General features: G+C 53.6%; 1 protein-coding gene across 1 annotated transcript in view; it reads left to right on the forward strand.

The window, feature by feature from the left end:
* Positions 1 to 9,040, forward strand: part of RHPN1 (rhophilin Rho GTPase binding protein 1) — a 47,492-nt gene extending 38,452 nt beyond the window's left edge. The window contains exons 8-10 of the mRNA XM_089664897.1: positions 2,352 to 2,498; positions 4,277 to 4,435; positions 8,477 to 9,040. Of these exons, the coding sequence (XP_089521023.1) occupies positions 2,352 to 2,498; positions 4,277 to 4,435; positions 8,477 to 8,683 (513 nt within the window). The 3' untranslated portion in view covers positions 8,684 to 9,040. The remainder of the gene's footprint in view (positions 1 to 2,351; positions 2,499 to 4,276; positions 4,436 to 8,476) is intronic.
* The last annotated feature ends 4,930 nt before the right edge of the window (positions 9,041 to 13,970 follow it).

A 13,970-nucleotide genomic window follows, 5' to 3' on the forward strand; every position in this document is an offset into this window, starting at 1 on the left:
TTATCACCAAAATAAAGCTCTATTGTGGGGAAAAAGGGACGTAAATTTAATTTACATGCAGCGTTGCATGACCGCACAATTGTCAGTTAAAACAATGCAGCGCTGTATCACAAAAAATGGCCTGGTCAGGAAGGGGGGGGGGGGGGGAATCCTCAGGAGGGTAAGTGGTTAATGGCAAAAAGTAAAAAATTTATTTATTTTTTTCTCACAATTGCCAGAGTCCTCCTCCTCCCCCTCCTCCTCCCTCCTCCCTCCTCCCTCCTCCTCCTCCCTCCTCCTCCTCCCTCCTCATTAAAATCCATTGAAAGAAAGCTCTATTTGTAGGGAAAAAGGACGTATTTGATCACCTCTGCGGTTATTTTTTGTGATACGGCACTGCGTTATTTTAACTGATAATTGCGCGGTCATGCAACGCTGCACCCAAATTATATTTACTTCCTTTTTTTTCCCCACAAATTGAGCTTTCTTTTGGTGGTATTTTTTTTCATAAATTTCGGCCAAAATGTATTCTGCTCCGTGTCTTTGCTGAAAAAAATCCCAATACGTGTAAATTAATTGGTTTACGTGAAAGTTATAGCGTCTACAAATGGCGGTATAGATACTTGGATTTTTTTTCTTCTACTAGTAATGGCGGCGATCAGCGACTTATAGCGGGACTGCGGCGGACATTCTGACACTGGGGGGGAACTAACTTGGTGTCACTGACATCCCCAGTGACACCAATACAGTGATCAGTGCTAAAAAAAAAATCACACTGTACTAATGGCACTGGGCAGGAAGGGGTTAACATCTGGGGCGATCAAAGGGTTAACTTATATGTAGGGAGTGTTTTACTAGAGGGCGGGGTCTGTGTGCTTCACTGTAATCACACTACTGTGGGTGGCTGTGCTGTGCAGTGTGCTGAGCTGACAGGGAGGAAGATTGTTTGTAAACAAAACAGTTCTCCTCCCTGTTGGTGATGGTCGGTAATCACCGGGTTCCGGCGGGTAATTTCCAGCTGGGACTCGGTGATTGACAGCCGCGGGTGCGAATGGCGGCGAGGGTAGGGCGCGCGCATGGTTCCCCCTTACCTGAAAATGTGAAATTGCGCGTGTGTGTATGTGTGTGTGTGATTTTGTGCACCCTTGCTGCCCCGTGACAGTATTTCTGCTACAATTAACAAATTCAACGTGCCAGTTTTCAGTACAGAAAACTGCCGCAGATCCCCGCCAGGTTGAACCTGGCTTATGGGATGTGAACTGTCAGCAGGAAACCAGAGCATGCAGCTCCAGCTACACTGGTCTCTGTGCTGAGTCTGCCACAGACCCTGCATAGAACAGACTATCCATATCCCCATCATGCATGTTCCAGCTACACTCGTCTCTGTCCTATGCAGGGTCTGTGGCAGACACAGCACAGAGACCAGTGTAGCTGGAACATGCATGATGGGGATATGGATAGTCTGTCCTATGCAGGGTCTGTGGCAGACAGCGCACACTATCCATATCCCCATCATGCATGTTCCAGTTACACTGGTCTCTGTGCTGTGTCTGCCACAGACCCTGCATAGGACAGACGAGTGTAGCTGGAACATGCATGATGGGGATATGGATAGTGTGTCCCATGCAGGGTCTGTGGCAGACACAGCACAGAGACCAGTGTAGCTGGAACATGCATGATGGATAGTGTGCGCTGTCTGCCACAGACCCTGCATAGGACAGACTATCCATATCCCCGTCATGCATGTTCCAGTTACACTGGTCTCTGCTGTGTCTGCCAGAGACCCTGCATGGGACAGACGAGTGTAGCTGGAACATGCATGATGGGGATATGGATAGTCTGTTCTATGCAGGGTCTGTGGCAGACTCAGCACAGAGACCAGTGTAGCTGGAACATGCATGATGGGGATATGGATAGTCTGTCCTATGCAGGGTCTGTGGCAGACAGCGCACACTATCCATATCCCCATCATGCATGTTCCAGCTACACTCGTCTGTCCTATGCAGGGTCTGTGGCAGACACAGCACAGAGACCAGTGTAACTGGAACATGTGTATATATATATTTGTGTATGTGTGTATATGTACCTTTGTAATGAAATATATATATGCATGGGCCCCTCACCAGCACCTGAAGGGCCACTAGCCCGGCCCAAACACTTGTCAGGCCAGGGTATTGGGAAGGTCATGAGTCCTCTGCAGGATCTTCCACATGGTCCTCTAATCAGGGCTGTGATCAGTGAAGGAAGTAGTGGGGGGGGGGGGATTGTGGGAAAGTGACTGGTTGGGCTATCAAGAGAACCTGTCACTGAATGAGGAAAGTGGTAGATTCGCCGTATGGTAACCCCTATTTCCCCATTACTTCTGCCTGCAGGGTCCGCTGTCCGTCTTTTCAGCAAAGCACAAGTGGCGGCCGGCGCAGAAGGTTCGCCTTGAGCGGGATGACGGTGGATTCGGTTTCACCCTGAGAGGAGATTCTCCAGTGCTGATTGCCGGAGTTGTTCCTGGCGGCTGTGCGGATGTACGTATCCTAGAACACTGGAAATCCTTGGCTGCTGAATTCTTCTCAATCCATAGATACAGAATATAACTGGATATAACATTTATAGGGAACGTTGATCCAGGGAATATCCGATTGCCTCTCGGGGGATCAGGAAGGGATTTTTTTCCCTGCAGGAGCAGATTGGATCGTGTTTTGCTGGGGTTTTTTGCCTTCCTCTGGATCCACTGTGGGTGTAGGATTATAACTTTTTCTATGGTTGAACTGGATGGACTTTTGTCTTTTTTTTTTTTTCAGCCAGACTAACTATGTAACCCAGATATGACTTTCAAAATGAATCAAAATGGTTGTAGGGCCACATCATTTATTTTTATAAGTAGGGTTGTGACTGCGGAGTCTTTTTGCAGTGTGTGTAATCTGATCTCCACGCCGCTCTATTACGCTCTATGCAGCTTGAAAAAGCATATATATATATCTTAGTGACCCCATATCTCTCCATAAAGAGGACCTGTCACTAATTATGTCTCATTGTCCCCCCATATCTCTCCATAAAGAGGACCTGTCACTAATTATGTCTCATTGTCCCCCCATATCTCTCATAAAGAGGACCTGTCACTAATTATGTCTCACTGACCCCATAATCTCTCCATAAAGAGGACCTGTCACTAATTATGTCTCATTGTCCCCCCATATCTCTCCATAAAGAGGACCTGTCACTAATTATGTCTCATTGTCCCCCCATATCTCTCCATAAAGAGGACCTGTCACTAATTATATCTTACTGATCCCATATCTCTCCATAAAGAGGACCTGTCACTAATTATGTCTTATTGACCCCATATCTCTCCATAATTAGTGACCGGTTCTCTTTATGGAGAGATATTGGGGTTATTAAGATATGTGGTTATTAAGACCCCCCACATCTCTCCTCTGCAATGTAAAGCATTGGATCAAAAAGAAATGATCTAGTGCTTTACAAAAATAAAAATGGCCAGAACCGGAAGTAACCGATCTGGTCCTCCAAGGGCATAGAGATGAATGGAGGCCATCTTTCCTTCACTCATCTCTATGCCCAGCGCCGGGATCGTTTGGTGGTTTCTCAGGTACGGTGGGGGGGCGGTGGCATTTTTTCGTCACCTGTATAGGTGCTTTTTTCCGTTTTCGACCAACAAAATTTTGGTGCAGCCCTACTTTTTATCCTATATAAAGTTCTTTTTGTTTGTTTGGTGCAGTTTTATTTAAAAAAAAAAACCCAAATAAAAGCTTTATACGCCCCAAAAATGTACATTTTATACAAATTTATTTTAGATACGCAGATTAGTCACACAATTCTTTTCACGATATCAGACGCTGGTGAGGTCTGAACATCCAATCATCTATGAGCTTTGGCATGAGAGGTTTAACGGAATCTTTGCTTCATTTGCATTTGACTCTAATAAATCTCCACGAAGTCGTCTATTACAGGGCTGGACCTCCTGATTTCATACAATTTGAATCACGGGGGTTCAGTGTAATATTGATAGGAATTCTTGTAGCGACAATATTTATCTGAGATGAAGATGATGGAAACCTGAATCTGTGAAGGATCTAAAGAGCTGCAGTCCTTGTGAGCCGTAGCAGAGTCCGGGGTGTCAGGGAACGCTGAGCCTCACACTGGACTGGACCAGACAGACGACTTCACATTTCATGAACTTCTAGCGGATATCTGGACCTGTAGAGGGTCTTCTAGTTCACCTGAAGTTCCATATCTTGATGTTCCGGGTTTGCATAGATATAAATGTTCCTCTTGTGTGTCACAGAAGGCTGGAGTGAAGGAGGGCGCCTACATCGTCTCTGTGAATGACGAGGACTGCAGGTGGGCCAAACATTCCGAAGTGGTGACCTTGTTGAAGAATACCGGGAGTGAGGGGGTGGGCATCGAGGTCGTCACCTTCCAGAGCGCGGACCCTCACAATACGGTATGAACGGCAGACACTGTCCCTTCTCCAGGTCACGGTCTGTGATCTCTCTCTCTCTGCGCTCTTCCCCCCTCTCTCTCTCTGCGCTCTTCCCCTCTCTCTCTCTGCGCTCTTCCCCCTCTCTCTCTGCGCTCTTCCCCCTCTCTCTCTGCGCTCTTCCCCCTCTCTCTCTGCGCTCTTCCCCCCCTCTCTCTCTGCGCTCTTCCCCCCCTCTCTCTCTGCGCTCTTCCCCCCCTCTCTCTCTGCGCTCTTCCCCCCCTCTCTCTCTGCGCTCTTCCCCCCCTCTCTCTCTGCGCTCTTCCCCCCCTCTCTCTCCGCGCTCTTCCCCCCCTCTCTCTCCGCGCTCTTCCCCCCCCCTCTCTCTCCGCGCTCTTCCCCCCCCCTCTCTCTCCGCGCTCTTCCCCCCCCCCTCTCTCCGCGCTCTCCCCCCCCTCTCTCTCCGCGCTCTCCCCCTCTCTCTCTCTCCGCGCTCTTCCTCTCTCTCTCTCTCTCCGCGCTCTTCCTCTCTCTCTCTCTCCGCGCTCTTCCTCTCTCTCTCTCTCCGCGCTCTTCCTCTCTCTCTCTCTCCGCGCTCTTCCTCTCTCTCTCTCTCTCCGCGCTCTTCCTCTCTCTCTCTCTCCCGCGCTCTTCCTCTCTCTCTCTCTCTCTCCGCGCTCTTCCCCTCTCTCTCTCCGCGCTCTTCCCCTCTCTCTCTACGCGCTCTTCCCCTCTCTCTCTCCGCGCTCTTCCCCCTCTCTCTCTCCGCGCTCTTCCCCCTCTCTCTCTCCGCGCTCTTCCCCCTCTCTCTCTCCGCGCTCTTCCCCCTCTCTCTCTCCGCGCTCTTCCCCCTCTCTCTCTCTCTGCGCTCTTCCCCCCTCTCTCTCTCTGCGCTCTTCCCCCCCTCTCTCTCTCTGCGCTCTTCCCCCCCTCTCTCTCTCTGCGCTCTTCCCCCCTCTCTCTCTCTGCGCTCTTCCCCCCCTCTCTCTCTCTGCGCTCTTCCCCCCCTCTCTCTCTCTGCGCTCTTCCCCCCTCTCTCTCTGCGCGCTCTTCCCCTCTCTCTCTCTGCGCTCTTCCCCTCTCTCTCTCTGCGCTCTTCCCCCCTCTCTCTCTGCACTCTTCCCCTCTCTCTCTCTCTCTCTCTCTCTCTGCGCTCTTCCCCTCTCTCTCTCTCTCTCTGCGCTCTTCCCCTCTCTCTCTCTCTCTGCGCTCTTCCCCCCCTCTCTCTCCGCGCTCTTCCCCCCCCTCTCTCTCCGCGCTCTTCCCCCCCCCCCTCTCTCCGTGCTCTTCCCCCCTCTCTCTCCGCGCTCTTCCCCCCCTCTCTCTCCGCGCTCTTCCCCCTCTCTCTCTCCGCGCTCTTCCTCTCTCTCTCTCTCCGCGCTCTTCCTCTCTCTCTCTCTCCGCGCTCTTCCTCTCTCTCTCTCTCCGCGCTCTTCCTCTCTCTCTCTCTCTCTCTCCGCGCTCTTCCCCTCTCTCTCTCCGCGCTCTTCCCCTCTCTCTCTCCGCGCTCTTCCCCTCTCTCTCTCCGCGCTCTTCCCCTCTCTCTCTACGCGCTCTTCCCCTCTCTCTCTCCGCGCTCTTCCCCCTCTCTCTCTCCGCGCTCTTCCCCCTCTCTCTCTCCGCGCTCTTCCCCCCTCTCTCTCTCTGCGCTCTTCCCCCTCTCTCTCTCTGCGCTCTTCCCCCCCTCTCTCTCTGCGCGCTCTTCCCTCTCTCTCTGCGCGCTCTTCCCCTCTCTCTCTCTGCGCTCTTCCCCTCTCTCTCTCTGCGCTCTTCCCCCCTCTCTCTCTGCACTCTTCCCCTCTCTCTCTCTCTGCGCTCTTCCCCTCTCTCTCTCTCTCTCTCTCTGCGCTCTTCCCCTCTCTCTCTCTCTCTCTGCGCTCTTCCCCTCTCTCTCTCTCTCTCCGCGCTCTTCCCCTCTCTCTCTCCGCGCTCTTCCCCTCTCTCTCTCCGCGCTCTTCCCCCTCTCTCTCTCCGCGCTCTTCCCCCTCTCTCTCTCCGCGCTCTTCCCCCTCTCTCTCTCCGCGCTCTTCCCCCCTCTCTCTCTCCGCGCTCTTCCCCCCCTCTCTCTCTCCGCGCTCTTCCCCCCTCTCTCTCTCCCGCGCTCTTCCCCCCTCTCTCTCTCCGCGCTCTTCCCCCCCTCTCTCTCTCCGCGCTCTTCCCCCCCTCTCTCTCTCCGCGCTCTTCCCCCCCTCTCTCTCTCCGCGCTCTTCCCCCCCTCTCTCTCTCCGCGCTCTTCCCCCCCTCTCTCTCTCCGCGCTCTTCCCCCCCTCTCTCTCTGCGCTCTTCCCCCCCTCTCTCTCTGCGCTCTTCCCCCCTCTCTCTCTGCGCGCTCTTCCCCCCCTCTCTCTCTGCGCGCTCTTCCCCCCCTCTCTCTCTGCGCGCTCTTCCCCTCTCTCTCTCTGCGCTCTTCCCCTCTCTCTCTCTGCGCTCTTCCCCTCTCTCTCTCTCTCTGCGCTCTTCCCTCTCTCTCTCTCTCTGCGCTCTTCCCCTCTCTCTCTCTCTGCGCTCTTCCCCTCTCTCTCTCTCTGCGCTCTTCCCCTCTCTCTCTCTCTCCGCGCTCTTCCTCCTCTCTCTCCGCGCTCTTCCCCCTCTCTCTCTCTCTCCGCGCTCTTCCCCCTCTCTCTCTCCGCGCTCTTCCCCCCCCCTCTCTCTCCGCGCTCTTCTCCTCTCTCTCCGCGCTCTTCCCCCTCTCTCTCTCCGCGCTCTCTCTTTTCATTTCATTCTTGTTCCTGGTCAATGGCTCTCTAGGAAATGAAGCCAGCAATGGCAGTTCCTATTCCATGACACCGTTTACCCACAGAATTCTGGGTATTCTGATAAGGCAGCCCAGGAATCGCTGCTCTCTTGGCCCGAGTCAGGGGGGAGGGGAGGCTTTTCACTTCTACGGGCCCTTTTAGCGGTTTGTAGCCAATAGAGCATGGAGTCAATTGAAGTAATAGAACAGCAAGAATCTAGGCCAGGGGTGGGCAACTGTGGCCCTCCAGCTGTTGGTGAACTACAAGTCCCATCATGCCTTCGGGAGTCATGCTTGTAACTGTCAGTTTTGCAATGCCTCATGGGACTTAGTTCTACAACAGCTGGAGGACCACAGTTGCCCACCCCTGATCTAGGCCAAACCCTGGCCCTCCCAACTACTGGCTGCATCCATCAAGTAGAAGATGCCCATTATGGAATACTTCCAGTCAGCCTGAAAAGTATCACTGACAGTAATCCGTAATTGTTCCTGAATATAAAAAAAATGAAGACATGAATCCTTTTTATAAGGAGCGCATATTCAAGCCTCCAAACCTCCTGAGGTCCTTTCACAGCATTCTTGGCTCCATCTCTTCTCTAAAGTGCCCCCATAGCAAGCCACTTCTTATGGACAGGGCCGTGGAAAAGGGGGTACCATCAGTCCTCCTGTATGGGGCCCAGGCAGCTGGGGGAACCAGATGTGGGCAGGGAGGGTGATCGGCCAGGTGTGGGGGCAAACAGTTGGCTCTCCCTCTTGTTCTCTCTCTCTGAGCTCTCCCTCCGTTTGTGCTCTTTGCGCTCTCTCTCTTTTCGCTCCCCCCCTCTCTCTCTGCGCTCTCCCCCCCCCTCACTCTCTCTCTGCCTCTGCGCTCTTCCTCTCTCTCTCACTCGCTGCACGCTCTCCCTCTTGCGCTCTCCCTGCGCGTGCTTTCTCTGTGCTCTCTCTTTTTGCGCTCTCACCCCCTCTCTCCTCTCTCTCTCTGCACACGCTCTCTCGCCTCCTTTTTATATCTGAGTTCATCTCACGGTCTGTGATCTCTCTCTGCGCTCTTCCTCTCTCTCTCACTGCACGCTCTCCCTCTTGCTCTCTCTCTGAGATCTCCCTCCCTTTTGTGCTCTCTTTGCGTTCGCTCTCTGCGCTCTCTCTCTCTCTCTGCGCTCTTCCCCTCTCTCTCACTCGCTGCGCGCTCTCCCTCTTGTTCTTTCTCTGTGCTCTCTCTCTTTTTGCGCTCTCACCCCCTCTCTGCGCTCTCTCTCTGCACACGTGCTCTCGCCTCCTTTTTATATTTGAGTTCATCTCTGATTTTGTCATTCTAACTAACTTTTTTCCAGGCTTTGGAGAAGAAATCCTCCATGCTGACATCCAGTGAGATCCTGAAAGGAAATAAAGAGAACAGCAGGAAGACTCCGGGGGTCAGTAAGCGCTCCGGCACTTTGCTTCTGTGGAATCGGAAGAGTAACCCCAGCAAGCGGAGCCCAAACCTCAGCGCCCTCCAGCTGCCATTTAGTGCTGTGCAGAACAGCGAGTCCATGTACTGACAGGAGGAACAACAGCGCCCCCACTGCCAGGGGCAACCAGAGACCCCCAGATCCCCCCCCTCATAGGTTTAACCGGTAGCACTGACAAGCTGTAGTTGGGCCCCAAACAGACTGGTGACTGTACGACAATGGGCCCCCTGGAGCGGCTGCAATGGGTCCCCTGGAGCGGCTGCAATGGGCCCCCTGGAGCGGCTGTTTTCTGATTTATTGGGCCCGTCTAGGAAGATGAACTGTTTGCGTCCGTTCTATCTGTATATAAATGTAAAAGATAATTTATAAATTTTCTGTAACTAAAGAGGACCTGTGAGAATCTGCAAATATTCTGTGTCTAGAGAACAAATAAAACAAAAAAAGTCACCCGTCTGCTTCCTGCACTGAGTTGGGCTGATAGAGATGGCGGGGGAGGGGAGACCGCACTGTCCAGTCCTCCATATTAATACTCTGTACAGACGCCTCATCAACCAACCAATCATCCGATCCATCTGTAATCTTACAGGTCCTTCTCCGGAGATCAACCACAGCAAACAATTCTCAGATCTAACATTGGATCCTCACCTGTGATTGGCTGCGTCAAGTGACAACTGTCTTGTGTCTAAAAGCGAAGCTGAAGTTTAACCATTTAAAGTGTTACTGAACCCCCAACAGTACAGTCAGTCTGTAGACGCAGCAAAGGATGCTGGTTATACTCACTGTGGGACCTCTGGGGTTAATCCTCCGCATTGTGTAAAAAGGCTGCTTGATCCTGTCTTCTTTGCTCCTCCTCTTGTTCAAATGTCCAACATCTTAGCTCCTGATAAGACAGACTGAACCATAGCCATTTTGTACATGTTCAGTTTGGTGTGTATTGCTAGAGAGGTTTTTTTTCTTTTCTTGGGAGAGTGCATGTGATCGCCACAGGGCCAATCAGTACTGTCCAGACAGAGGCCAGGGGTCCTGCATCCTCCTAGAGCAGAATGAAAACTCCTCCTACAAGCTTTAACCAGCGCTCTGCTGGACACTGATAGAGGGATCCGGGGAGAGCAGATATAGTGAATGCGGGGTCCGGGGAGACCAGATATAGTAAATGCGGGGTCCGGGGGAGACCGGATATAGTGAATGCGGGGTCCGGGGAGAGCAGATATAGTGAATGCGGGGTCCGGGGAGACCAGATATAGTAAATGCGGGATCCGGGGAGAGCAGATATAGTGAATGCGGGGTCCGGGGAGAGCAGATATAGTGAATGCGGGGTCCGGGAAGAGCGGATATAGTGAATGCAGGGTCTGGGGAGAGCGGATATAGTGAATGCGGGGTCCGGGGAGAGCGGATATAGTGAATGCAGGGTCTGGGGAGAGCGGATATAGTGAATGCGGGGTCCGGGGAGAGCGGATATAGTGAATGCGGGGTCCGGGGAGAGCGGATATAGTGAATGCGGGGTCCGGGGAGAGCGGATATAGTGAATGCGGGGTCCGGGGAGAGCGGATATAGTGAATGCGGGGTCCGGGGAGAGCAGATATAGTGAATGCGGGGTCCGGGAAGAGCGGATATAGTGAATGCGGGGTCCGGGGAGAGCGGATATAGTGAATGCGGGGTCCGGGGAGAGCGGATATAGTGAATGCGGGGTCCGGGGAGAGCGGATATAGTGAATGCGGGGTCCGGGGAGAGCGGATATAGTGAATGCGGGGTCCGGGGAGAGCGGATATAGTGAATGCGGGGTCCGGGGAGAGCGGATATAGTGAATGCGGGGTCCGGGGAGAGCGGATATAGTGAATGCGGGGTCCGTGGAAGGCGGATATAGTGAATGCGGGGTCCGGGGACGGCGCATATAGTGAATGCGGGGTCCGGGGAGGGCGCATATAGTGAATGCGGGGTCCGGGGAGAGCTGATCTGTGATTGCATAAAGTGGGAGCCTATCAACAAGTCCTGGGCAATGATTGACAGCCGGGACCCGCTGATTGGCTGTGTACAGTCTCAGCTTAGAGCTCTGTGTTCACAAGCAATAATCTGCTTTGCTGGGATGAGAAGCTTGGAGATCTAGTAGTAAATAGCAACGCATATTACACACAGTCAGGCACACATTTAACCCTTTGATCGCCCCTAGATGTTAACCCCTTCCTGCCCAGTCATTAGTACAGTGACAGTGTATAATATCACTGATCGCTGTATTAATGTCTTTGGTGATGTCAGTGGCACTTAGTTCTCCCCAGCGTCAGTCAGTGTTAGATTGCCCGCCGCACTATGGCAGTTCCGTTATAAGTTGAACTTTTTTTATCAAAGACATAGAGTACATTTTGGCCCAAATTTATGAAGCAAGCAAAATTTATATATATTTTGAAAATGTTCAGTCTTTTTCTGTTTTATATCACAAAAAATGAAAAAAACCCCAGTCGTGATCAAATACCCCCAAAATAAAGCTCTGTGTGTGTGAAGTGAAACCCATTACATCAATTTTGTTTGGGTACAGCATTGCATGACTGCGCAATTGTCAGTTGAAGTAGCACAGTGCTGAACAGAAAAAAAAATAGCCTGGTCATGAAGGGGGTAAAACCTTCCTGAGGTCAAGTAGTTAATTTGTTTATATTTTGCCTCCATGGCTCCTCCCTTCCCCTCAGCATGTTAATGAAACTTGTATATAAAACGCCATTCTGTTTTCATTACATACCTTATTTTAGACCCAGCAACCTCATCACTGGGTCTCTGTGTTTTTTTCTCTGTGCAATGCAGGCAGATCATGGCTGGTGGGAGGAGCTTTCTGAAAATATCACAGCACCCTTCCTGAGTACTCCTCTCAAGAGCCTTCAGTCTTGATGCAAGCAGTGGGCTGTCTCTTGTTAGGAGTGATGCAAAAATGCCGTATTGGGTGGATGTCCTCCTACACCTGCTCCTCCTACATTCCCTGCCCCCTACACCTCCTGCTCCTCCTACATCCCCTGCACCCCCTTCCCCCTACACCTGCTCCTCCTACTTTCCCTGCACCCCCTTCCTCCTACACCTCCTGCTCCTCCTACATCCCCTGCACCCCCTTCCTCCTACACCTCCTGCTCCTCCTACATCCATTGCACCCCATTCCTCCTACACCTCCTGCTCCTCCTACATCCTCTGCACCCCCTTCCCTCCTACGCCTACACCTCCTGCTCCTCCTACATCCCCTGCACCCCCTTCCTCCCTCCTGCTTCTCCTACATCCATTGCACCCCATTCCTCCTACACCTCCTGCTCCTCCTACATCCCCTGCACCCCCTTCCATCCTTCTCCTACACCTCCTGCTCCTCCTACATCCCCTGCACCCCCTTCCCTCCTACTTCTACATCCCCTGCACCCCCTTCCATCCTTCTCCTACACCTCCTGCTCCTCCTACATCCCCTGCACCCCCTTCCCTCCTACTCCTGCTTCTCCTACATCCCCTGCACCCCCTTCCATCCTTCTCCTACACCTCCTGCTTCTCCTACATTCCCTGCACCCCCTTCCCCCTACACCTCCTGCTCCTCCTACATTCCCTGCACCCCCTTCCAACTACACCTCCTGCTCCTCCTACATTCCCTGCACACCCTTCCCCCTACACCACCTGCTTCTACATTCCCTGCACACCCTTCCCCCCTACACCTCCTGCTCCTCCTACATTCCCTGCACACCCTTCCCCCCCCCTACACCTCCTGCTCCTCCTACATTCCCTGCACACCCTTCCCGCTACACCTCCTGCTCCTCCTACATTCCCTGCACACCCTTCCCCCTACACCTCCTGCTCCTCCTACATTCCCTGCACACCCTTCCCCCCTACACCTCCTGCTCCTCCTACATCCCCTGCACCCCCTTCCTCCTACACCTCCTGCTCCTCCTACATCCTCTGCACCCCCTTCCCTCCTACTCCTACACCTCCTGCTCCTCCTACATCCTCTGCACCCCCTTCCCTCCTACGCCTACACCTCCTGCTCCTCCTACATCCCCTGCACCCCCTTCCTCCTACACCTCCTGCTTCTCCTACATCCATTGCACCCCATTCCTCCTACACCTCCTGCTCCTCCTACAACCCCTGCACCCCCTTCCATCCTTCTCCTACACCCCCTGCTCCTCCTACATCCCCTGCACCCCCTTCCCTCCTACTCCTACTTCTCCTACATCCCCTGCACCCCCTTCCATCCTTCTCCTACACCTCCTGCTTCTCCTACTTTCCCTGCACCCCCTTCCCCCTACACCTCCTGCTCCTCCTACATCCCCTGCACACCCTTCCCCCTACACCTCCTGCTCCTCCTACATTCCCTGCACCCCCTTCCAACTACACCTCCTGCTCCTCCTACATTCCCTGCACCCCCTTCCCCCTACACCTCCTGCTCCTCCTACATCCCCTGCACCCCCTTCCTCCACCTCCTGCTCCTCCTACATTCCCTGCACACCCTTCCCCCTACCTCTCCTGCTCCTCCTACATTCCCTGCACATCCTTCCCCCTACACCTCCTGCTTCTCCTACATTCCCTGCACACCCTTCCCGCTACACCTCCTGCTCCTCCTACATTCCCTGCACACCCTTCCCCCTACACCTCTTGCTCCTCATACATTCCCTGCACACCCTTCCCCCCTACACCTCCTGCTCCTCCTACATCCCCTGCACCCCCTTCCTCCTACATCCCCTGCACCACCTTCCTCCTACTCCTACACCTCCTGCTCCTCCTACATCCCCTGCACCCCCTTTCTCATACACCTCCTGCTTCTCCTACATGCATTGCACCCCATTCCTCCTACACCTCCTGCTCCTCCTACATCCTCTGCACCCCCTTCCCTCCTACGCCTACACCTCCTGCTCCTCCTACATCCCCTGCACCCCCTTCGTCCTACACCTCCTGCTTCTCCTACATCCATTGCACCCCATTCCTCCTACACCTCCTGCTCCTCCTACAACCCCTGCACCCCCTTCCATCCTTCTCCTACACCCCCTGCTCCTCCTACATCCCCTGCACCCCCTTCCCTCCTACTCCTACTTCTCCTACATCCCCTGCACCCCCTTCCATCCTTCTCCTACACCTCCTGCTTCTCCTACTTTCCCTGCACCCCCTTCCCCCTACACCTCCTGCTCCTCCTACATCCCCTGCACACCCTTCCCCCTACACCTCCTGCTCCTCCTACATTCCCTGCACCCCCTTCCAACTACACCTCCTGCTCCTCCTACATTCCCTGCACCCCCTTCCAACTACACCCCCTGCTCCTCCTACATTCCCTGCACCCCCTTCCCCCTACACCTCCTGCTCCTCCTACATCCCCTGCACCCCCTTCCTCCACCTCCTGCTCCTCCTACATTCCCTGCACATCCTTCCCGCTACA

Source organism: Staurois parvus, unplaced genomic scaffold, assembly GCF_062004578.1.
Source record: "Staurois parvus isolate SC_StPar_1 unplaced genomic scaffold, SC_StPar_1.0 ptg002092l, whole genome shotgun sequence".
In the NCBI taxonomy this organism is placed as follows: domain Eukaryota; kingdom Metazoa; phylum Chordata; class Amphibia; order Anura; family Ranidae; genus Staurois; species Staurois parvus.